Here is a 9,616-nt window from a genome sequence, read left to right on the forward strand (position 1 = left end):
CTGATATTAAATGTACAGTGATACCAGGCCATCCATATATCCATGATTCAGTGATATTCATTATTATTTATCTATTTGATCCTTGTGGGGCCACTGCACTAACATACTACACAAGGGTTAGCAATGCAACAGCGATACCTCCATCTCCTGAGGTTTGGTAATAAGGATGTAAATACAATGCAAATTGACTTTGTTGATCAAATCTTGTTTTTGTTGTTTTTCTACTCACAGAGTGATCACATGGCGTCAGAAGACTTTGAAGAATATGAAGTGATATTGAATTTTGTTGAAGTATGGGTTGTAGATTTTAGTGGCCATACACATATATTGCAAAAATGGTCTCAAAATTATTGTACATGAACAAACAGGCAGAAAGCCGACTTGGCTGGTATGTTACAAAGACTCCTGTAGTCATGTCAAATTAGGTCACCTATTGAATTGTGACATGGCCCCTGCTGGAGTTAGGACATTAGTGACTCAACACACAAACAAACAATATAAAGGAAATGGTAGGCTAATCTCACCACTTATAGGTGAAAGAAGTTTGCAATGGGATTTTAACAGAAACCAATCGGTTAAATTATTTCCTGTAACTCAAGAAAACTCAGTCGGTTTTTGAACAGCACTCCTCACTAAAAATGGAACTGCTTATCATGCAACCCTGGGTTTTACTTTTGGCCATGTTGCACATTTCGCTTGATTTCTGCACATTCACAGACAAACATTGTCATCGTCCGTTTTGCATTACAACTCACCAGCCATGTCCATACACATATTTAAGAGTAAAGAAGTTTTCATTTGAGTTCAGCAAAATGCAGGACAAACACGTTAGTGTAATTCATCCCTGTCCCACTAGAGGGAAGTGTTTCACAGGCACAAAATGTAACAGCCACAACCTCAGTGAAATGTTGCATTTTGTACCTTTCTCCACCATTTAATTAAAATAAATTAGACATATCTGTTTGGGCCCCAAATACATCTGATTGTCTCATGATGATTTATGCACTCTGCCAGCTGCCAGAAATTTGGGACTAATTTTGGATGCTGTATAAATATTTTCTAAACAGAGAAAGTGTTTTGTAGTCTTGCTTCCTTCAGTTGAAAACAATTCAAAAGTAAAATTGTCCTGTTTTTATTTATTTTATTTTATTCACTTTGAAAAGTGCCTTCAGAGTTTTTATCCGCTTATGTTCATACTATTGTTACCCCTCTGGCATCAAACATTACCTCTTTCACATTCCCAGCTCCTTTGAAAATGCAGCTGCTGGCTTCTTCTCTTGGGTTCCTGGCTGCAGTTTATTGTTTTTCTCTTTTTTTATGGTCACATTTAAAACAAGCTGCAGCTGGATAAACTTGGAAATAACCAAATATGATGGAAATCACAGTTAGGAAAGTGTTGTCTTGTTATATAAACATTTTATAACACATACCACATGAATTGCACTGATATACAGTATTGAGCAATAGTGTATATTCAGTCACAGCAACACACACTGATAAAACAGTTTGTGTGCTTATTTAGATTGCAAAATAACCGACAGACTGTCTGCAGAATTTTTAACATAGAAGAACTTTCTCAGGGAACTCTACTGTGATTTTCAGCTATTTAAACGTATCATTGTAACTAAATAAGCTACTACTTATAGACGTATTCTGTTTTTCAACATCTTTTCTAAGTTTATAAATGAATCAACTGTACAAAAATGTCTCGAGTTTTGCAAGATGATTAAAAAAAATCAATAAGTTGAGCCACCAACTCAAAGGTTAAGTAAAACAAACAAAGACTGTCACAGTTTGATGTCCCTGCCTCCCTGTACAAAAAGACCTGACACACAGAGAGAGATTCAGTGAATTCAAACAACCACCATTCTGCCTTTTGTTTAAACTAACCCAGAGCAGAGATCAGACAATAATGGCTGCAGATATTAAAATGCTCTTTTGTGTTGGACTTGCTGTTGTACTAACAGGTATGTGATGACATGTGGATGAAGTTTTGTGTATAATGTGATAGGTGACAGAGATTTCTTGTAATAGTATTCTGTTTCTTGTCGGTCAGGTGTTGGAAAGTCTGCGTTTATTGGGAAGAGCCACAGCGAAGGAAAGGAGGATCCTGTGCTGCAGTATGTTGTTAACAACTCACTGAGGGAGCATCCAGTCCTCACCAAACTCAGACTGGTAAGAGAAAAAGGGAACAAGCAAGCTGTGATACATATGTGTGTTTTTTGGAGGTGGAGATGATAATTGAAGCACTTTCATTTCAACACAGCAACAAAGCTGGACTGTTTGCAAGTGGTTCAGAATAATGCTGTGCTGCTTCTGAAAGATTTAAGCCCATAAACCCATGTGTCCTTGATCAAATTTTAAATGAATTTTAGAATTATTTTGATTACCTTTTTACTTAGTATGTTCAGGCACCTGCCAGTGTTAAGCAACCTGCTGAAGCAACCACACGGATTTAGGTCAGAGATGAAGACTACTAACTAAAGATGATTGTGCCTTAAAGTTGCAACTTCTAAACTCTCACCACCACTAAATTGAACATCTGTTGACATCTACATTTGTTTAGTTTCGAGTTTTGGTTTTGTTTCTGTTTTGGTGTCACATTTAAGTCTTTACTTTTTATACAACTTCTTTATTTATTTATCAGGAATATATAATTACTTCAATACATGATTTCAGGGTCTGAGCAGCAGTACAGTCTTTCACCACTAGAGAGCAGAAGAGTGCCAAAGAACACTTCTCACTTCAAATAAAGACACACACAGTTCGAAGATAAATATGTTTTTTATCCATTTATAATGAAATGTTTTACGTGATTTTTCATTTTCATTTCAGAGAACCCTTGAAGATGAATGGAGTAGAATGATGGTTGCCTGTGAACAAGCCCAGCTTATGGCAAATCTCATGAAACTGATCAATGCAACTAAAGCTATTGAAATAGGTAAGACTATGTCAGGCCAACAAACACAGTAAATGGAAAACTGTGGATGCAAAGAAAGCTGGCATAACTGGAAATTTAAAAGCAACTGGATAATTGAGAAAATCAAAATTTTATTTTATTTGGTTTCAATCCTCACTTTGAAATTTCCTGGTGTTTTTTTTCTATTTAAAAAAATCAGCAAATCCTTTAAAGCACTAAAACTATAAATCTAAATGTTAAAAAGTTAACATTGTGTTTATTCTGCAGGGATGTACACAGGGTATAATGCACTGAACATGGCTTTGGCCATGCCAGAGAATGGATGCGTGCTAGCTTGTGAAGTAGTAGAGAGCTATGTGGACATTGCCAAACCGTTTTTTAAAGAGGTGAGAAAACATACAAAGATTGACTCAATATTCAAACATCTGTTAAGAAGTTGTCTACACAAGATAAAAGAAAATGATGTTAAAATTTTGATTTATTCAAGAAAATATAACTGCATAATAGTACAGGTTACATTACACAACCAAATCATTTCCAGTTCTGTGTACTTACACATTTCAACTTAACGTTTTTAGTAAGATTGATTTTTGCTTCTGCCAGAGCAAACTTGTGCCACAGACAGCATACTGTATATCTACCTTCTGTCAGTATGTCTTCACAAAATGCTGTGAGCCTAAGAGGAAAAAGGCGTTTGGTCAGGAGACTGTCACATAATGATGCAAAGTCAAACAATCAATTCCTGTTTTAGCCTTACCTAACATTCTTTAAAAAAACAATTAAAGAACAAAAACTACTTAAAATCTTTGGACAACTCTGTAATCACCAAGTGTAACCTTCTCTATAGGCTGGGGTTGAAAATAAGATAGACGTACGGCTTCAAGCTGCACTGAAGACACTGGGTAAGTGCTTTCATAAATCTCACCTATAATTTTTTGATAAAAACAGAATTGACTCAATAATTTTTGCAATTTAATTATCACCTCCCTTTCATCAGACGAACTGATTGAGGCCGGAGAAGCTGGAACATATGACTTTGTGTTCATTGATGCTGACAAAATAAACTATGACAACTACTATGAGAAGTCCCTTGAGCTCATACGAAAAGGGGGCATTATTGCGATTGACAATGTAAGTATACCTCACACAGTCAGGTTGAGCATCTGTTAGTGAACATATGTTTGTGTCATTCAGAGGTGTTTGACTACTCTGTTGCTATTTAAAGGTGCTGTGGAGCGGAAAGGTTGTGAATCCTGCTGCTGATGATCTCACCTCACAGGCTCTGGATGCTCTCAATAAGAAGCTGCACAAGGACCAGAGGATTGATCTGAGCATGCTCACTATTGGTGATGGGCTGACCATTGCCATTAAACGCTAAAAGTTATAAAAACTTACACGTTTGTCATAACGGTGAATTAGTTCTGATATTGCATATAAGCTTAGAACATAATGAGTGGAGTACATTGACTTTTGTATTTTTGGTCAGCTATATCAATCATCGAAGGAATGCTTTTTCAATTGCAGATTAAACACTAAAACAGTTTCCTCTTATGATTGTGTTGAATTGCCTTACATGGACAGCAATCATAAAAGTGCTAAATAAAACATACCATTTCAAACATCAAAAATGCCCAAAATCAATAAATACATGTGCATCTCAGGATCAGACAAACATATAAATAGTAGTTTTCTTGTCATTGTAAAATAACATGAAACATCTCATTTTGTTTACAGGCTGATATCATCAGCTCTTTTTGTGGCCACGTTACACTTTACAGCTCAAACATCAAAAAACCAAAATGAGGTTCGGGGAATAAAACAGAAAACAACAGTTCAGCTCTTTAAAGGAAGATGAAGACTGAAGTCTTTGCATTTGTTATTTCACAGCCCAGTGTTTTTAATTGTTGTGCTCTTTAGTTTTTAATAAATATAACACGTTTTATGTACCATTTTACAGCTGGATCTGGAATGCAATAACAATTCATTTGAATTACACCGTGACAAGGATGTTGTACATTCTAGCTCTGTTACTAGCTCTAGGCAAGCAGCTCACATTCAAGGAGTACCTTTCTTTAAAAATAGGTGCAATATTTCAGTCAACACTGGCCTAAGGTGTCACAGTTTATTAGTACAGATGTGTAAATACACATAAAAGGCCTTCACAGCATGAGTGTTGTATGAAATGTAAGTTTTGATTTACAGATGTAACTGGCAGTGGTACAAAGTGAAGCATGATTTTATGCTTTCAAAGACCATATAATGAGATAGCATTACACTGGACAGTTAGATAGTAAAATCTTGAATAACAATCATATTTCATGTGTTACACCACACATCTTAAATCAGTTATTTTATGAGTTTGAAAGGATATTTACAGAATATATGTGCTGATATTCAATTAGAACACAAAAAACGTGGTGGAAGAGGTATTTGGATAATTTAATTACATATAAATATAAATACTTCATGACATGTAAAATTACTGCATCCTACAGTTCAGTAAATAAAAGCAGAAAACATATTACCAGCAAAAGGTAGCTACTAAAAGTGAAAGTATGAAAATATATCATGCAGAACAGCCTCTTTCATTGTTTATCGTTATACGCTGATGCACTAACATGTAAAAAGCATATAGTTGGTAAAGGCAGAGCTGTTTTTATACACATAAAGTTTGTTTTTTACTCACTAATGCAACATATTATAAGTTGTTTAAAATCTAAAAATGTAAAGTAACTAGTTACTCTAGCTGCCACATAAATGTAGTGGAGCAAAACGTACAGTATTTCCCTCCAAAATGTAGTGGGGGTAGAAGTAAAGTAGCATAACATGTAAGAAAGCAAGTTTCTCAGTTTTATGAAACCAAAGTACAGGAGTAAATACTTAGTTATATTTCACCACTGGAGGAGAAGAAGTTCTCCTCAAGGATTTGAACGTAAAAATGACGTCATATGCTTAAAGAAGTAAAACGAGTTGTCTGTAGCTTGGTATTAATAGAGGGGTTTTAATAACAATTCACACACGACAGACACAATAATAGTAACAATGCAAAGAGAGTTAATTGTTAATTGTTGACATTCAGCCAGCTCATCTACGTCACTGCTGTCTGCGACAAAACGTAATGTAAGCTCTCATTAAAGCAGCAGCTGATTCTACACCTTTTCAGCACTGTGGACGGCTCCGTTCTGCATACCGAGCAGATGGCGACTCGTATAAAAACCCGCATGGAGCATCTCTGCAGACATTCCTGCAGACATTCCCGCCGACAGCATGAGTCACAGCAGTTTTCCGCAGAGAACAACTCAATCTGAGTATTTACTATACAAACCGACTGCGGGCATGGATTTAACCAACCCGTCGATTGGAAAGTTTAACGAGAAAGAATTGCTGCATGGCTTGAATGATCGTCTTGCTGGATTCATAAAGAAGGTGCACCAGCTGGAGCGCCAAAATCATCTGCTGGAGAGAGAAATCGCGGAGATCAGAGGGAAAGCAAAACCCGCATCTTGTTTGGAGCAGGAGTATGGACCAGAGCTCGGGAAACTGAGACAGCTGGTCCAGGACATTACACACCAGAAGCACCAGATTGAAATAGAACATGAGAATTTGGAGGAAGAGCTGTCCCACTTGAGAAGAGAACATGATAAGGAAACGCATAGCAGATCAGATGCAGAGAGCAATATTGTAATCTTGAAGAAGGACATCAGTGACGCGTATCAGGCTAAACTACAGCTTGACAAGAAAGCGCAGTCTCTCGTGGATGAAATCCACTTTCTCAAGACAAACCATGAGGCCGAGGTGAAAGAGATTCTTCACAAAATTCAGGATGCGCAGGTGACTGTCAGGGCGCACGAATTTGGCAGCCCTGGCATCACTGCGGCACTCAGGGACATCAGAGCACAACTGGAAGGTCATGTCGTGTCCGACGTCCTGAAAGCAGGAGAAACTTTCCAATCTCAGTTTGCAAAATTAACCGAGGCAGCGGAGACAAAGAGAGAGGCGATAAAAGCGACCCAGCAAAAGATTCAGGAGTACAGGAAGCGTATGCAGGCCAAGAGCATTGCACTGGACTGCGCTAAAGGCACCAGGGAAGCGCTGGAAAAGCAACTTCATGACGTCCAGGATCGCCACAAAGAAGAGATAATTCATTACCAGGTAACATTAGCTAGGTTGAATTTAAAAAAAGAAAAAAGTTATGTTTAATGTTCAGACCTGTATATCCAGTAACAAATATTCTCTCCTCTCTTGCTACAGAACACAATCAAAGAACTTGAAAATGAGCTCATAAATTGTAAATTTGACATGTCTGGTTATTTGCGGGAGTACCAGGACCTGTTAAATGTGAAGATGGCTTTGGATATGGAGATAATGTCTTACAGGTAAAGTTTATTACATCCAGATAAAGTGGGCATGGGCACACTTCAACAGTGACAGCGCTTAAAGCAAACACTTTTGGGATGAAAAAATCTAAGTTTTCCATAAATGTTCTTGTTGCCAAGGCATGTCCACTTCTGCTTTCACCGTCATCTGCCTAACATTAATTGTGCGTTTTAACAAAGTTGCCTACAATACAATCTACAACAGTGTCAAGTGCAAATAATTCATGTTGCACTATGAATTGTAGTTGCAAAAGTAAAAAATATGAAGACATCATGTCAATTTTATTTATATCCCTAAAACACAAATGTGCCTCAGAGGGTTTTAATATCTGAACATCGTTGATTCAGACACAGAAAAGTCACCCATGTCTCATTAATAAGGGTTCAACTCAATATAGCTACAATCTGTGTCTCCTATCTTGCAGGAAACTTCTCTGTGGTGAAGAAGCTCGGCTATCTAAAATGTCGGACACCCCTTTCTCCTTGCCCTACATCTACCACCAGTCACCTGTGTACACTCTTCCTTGCCTGAGTCGCCCTGGAGGCCCACAAAGGCGAGTCGAGCCCCAATACAAGTTTGTAGAGGAGATCATAACGGAGACCACCAGGGAAATTGAGATGTCAGAATTTGAGGAGACAGGATCAGAGGAGACGGAAGTGGGAAAAGATGAGCAGGAGTGTACGGAAAGAGATAGAAGGGGCAGTGAGGAAGAGAAGGATAATAATAAAGACAGTGGAGAGGACAGAGGTGAGCAGGTGTCTGATAGTCAGCTGTATCAAGTAGAATCAGAGGAAAATGTTGTGAATGGAGATGGCAATGGGGATAGCGGGAGTCCTGGTGAGGTGGATGATGAACGTGACAAAAGTAAAGAGGAGTCAGAAGAAACAGAAGCAGCTGACGAGGAGAACAATGGCATAGATAAAGATAATCAAAGCAAAGTTGACTTAATTGAGAGCCTTGATAAAGAAGAAAATGGGCAACATCAAAAAGTAGCTGAAAACACAGAGGAAGAGAAAGAAGATGCAACAAGAGTGGAAACAGTTCAGAATGATTTCCCTTCAAAACCAGAGGAGTTAAAGCCCGAGGTCACCTTGGAGGAAGAACTAATAAAAAAATCAGACGAAGATAAAAATGAAGATGCTGAGAAGGCTGATCTAAAAGATAGTCTCACCCCAGCTCAGGTGAAGAAGCCCATTGATAAGCCTTCCACCCAAGAGTCTAAGGATTTAGACAAAACTCAAGAGCTAAGCAGCAATATTCAAGTGAAAGATAAGGCTCACACCTTAGCTTCAGAAATGGTCGAGAAAACCACAGATTTAACAGCAGAGCCAAAGAGCACTCTGCCTGTAGAGACTGAGGAACCTTCAGAAAATATGTCTAAAAAAACCTCAGGCATAATAACCAAGAGTGAGGGAAAGGAAGACAGTCATTCAGAGCCAATGGATAACAGTCAAGCTGAAGCTCTAAGAGAGGAAGACAAACTCACAAAAAACATTCAAGATGTCACAGGTGATGGCAGCAAGGGCCAACATGAAGAGCCATCGCTTAAATCTGATGTAAGAAGTCTTCCTGAAGTGGGCGATCAAAAGCCAGACAGTGGCGACAAAATCCAAACAGTCCAAACTGTGTTGCCAGGGGAAAAGACTAGCACCACTGCAGAAATAGGAGAGTTACTTCAAGGGGAGAGCAGCCAGGTTCAGAAATTAAAGCAGTTGGAAGGCTCTGAGAACATACATGATCCCCAAGATAAAGCTGAGAAGGTGGACAGTAAGTCAGAGAAATAGGAAAATATGAAACAGAAGGATATTTGAGGAAGCGTGGTTCATTTCCACCTTAAATTGAAAGCTATGACAGTTGAAGGGCAAATATCAGAGATAGTGCAGCTAAAAACAGCTTAACCAATGCAGCTGAGTTAGAGGTAAGAAATCTCATCCAATAATAGTCAAGGCATCAGCAGAGCAAGGCGGAGAGGAGAAGGCTCTAAGACCATTTTAACAGGAGAGAGCATGATTCTTCTAATGTTTGCAACAGCTTCCCCCTTGAACTTTAAATCTTGTGATGTATAAAAATCTTTTGACTCACTACTTGAGATGCAGGATGAATTTTGAATTTGCTATATTTGTTTGCTTTGGTTTGTGCTGACAAATAAACGCAATATCAAATGATTCAGTGATTCTACATGTTTTGTTGACCACACCTCACACAGTTACATTGTGAGAACATCGTGTGAAGAGTCTCAATTATGTTTCTAGCAAAGGATAACTCAATTGATATCACCATATTACAAAAAGTCAATAAGCATCTCTTACCTTTGTGACT

General features: G+C 38.1%; 2 protein-coding genes across 2 annotated transcripts; both read left to right on the forward strand.

Moving 5' to 3' along the window:
• Window positions 1–1,822: 1,822 nt before the first annotated feature.
• On the forward strand, window positions 1,823–4,471 carry comtd1 (catechol-O-methyltransferase domain containing 1). The gene is made up of 7 exons (XM_062430893.1): window positions 1,823–1,967; window positions 2,057–2,175; window positions 2,836–2,941; window positions 3,188–3,306; window positions 3,768–3,822; window positions 3,918–4,051; window positions 4,146–4,471. The coding sequence occupies exons 1-7, from the start codon at window positions 1,913–1,915 to the stop codon at window positions 4,296–4,298; spliced, it is 741 nt and encodes a 246-aa protein (XP_062286877.1). The 5' UTR covers window positions 1,823–1,912; the 3' UTR covers window positions 4,299–4,471.
• A 1,785-nt stretch (window positions 4,472–6,256) lies between these two features.
• LOC133992313 (neurofilament light polypeptide) lies at window positions 6,257–8,967 on the forward strand (the record flags this gene model as incomplete). The annotated part of the gene is made up of 3 exons (XM_062431030.1): window positions 6,257–7,072; window positions 7,172–7,296; window positions 7,722–8,967. Coding segments are annotated over exons 1-3 (2,187 nt in total), but the record flags the coding sequence as incomplete, so codon positions are not given.
• Between the last annotated feature and the right edge of the window lie 649 nt (window positions 8,968–9,616).

This window comes from Scomber scombrus, chromosome 12, assembly GCF_963691925.1.
Source record: "Scomber scombrus chromosome 12, fScoSco1.1, whole genome shotgun sequence".
Taxonomy (NCBI): domain Eukaryota; kingdom Metazoa; phylum Chordata; class Actinopteri; order Scombriformes; family Scombridae; genus Scomber; species Scomber scombrus.

What these genes read in the sequence shown, in the direction of transcription:
- comtd1 (XM_062430893.1), top strand. Translation starts at nt 1,913, where the DNA reads ATGGCTGCAGATATTAAAATGCTCTTTTGTGTTGGACTTGCTGTTGTA. An exon ending in AACTAAAGCTATTGAAATAG is followed by an intron (nt 2,942 to 3,187) that starts GTAAGACTATGT and finishes TTTATTCTGCAG; the next exon opens with GGATGTACACAGGGTATAAT. An exon ending in GCATTATTGCGATTGACAAT is followed by an intron (nt 4,052 to 4,145) that starts GTAAGTATACCT and finishes TGCTATTTAAAG; the next exon opens with GTGCTGTGGAGCGGAAAGGT.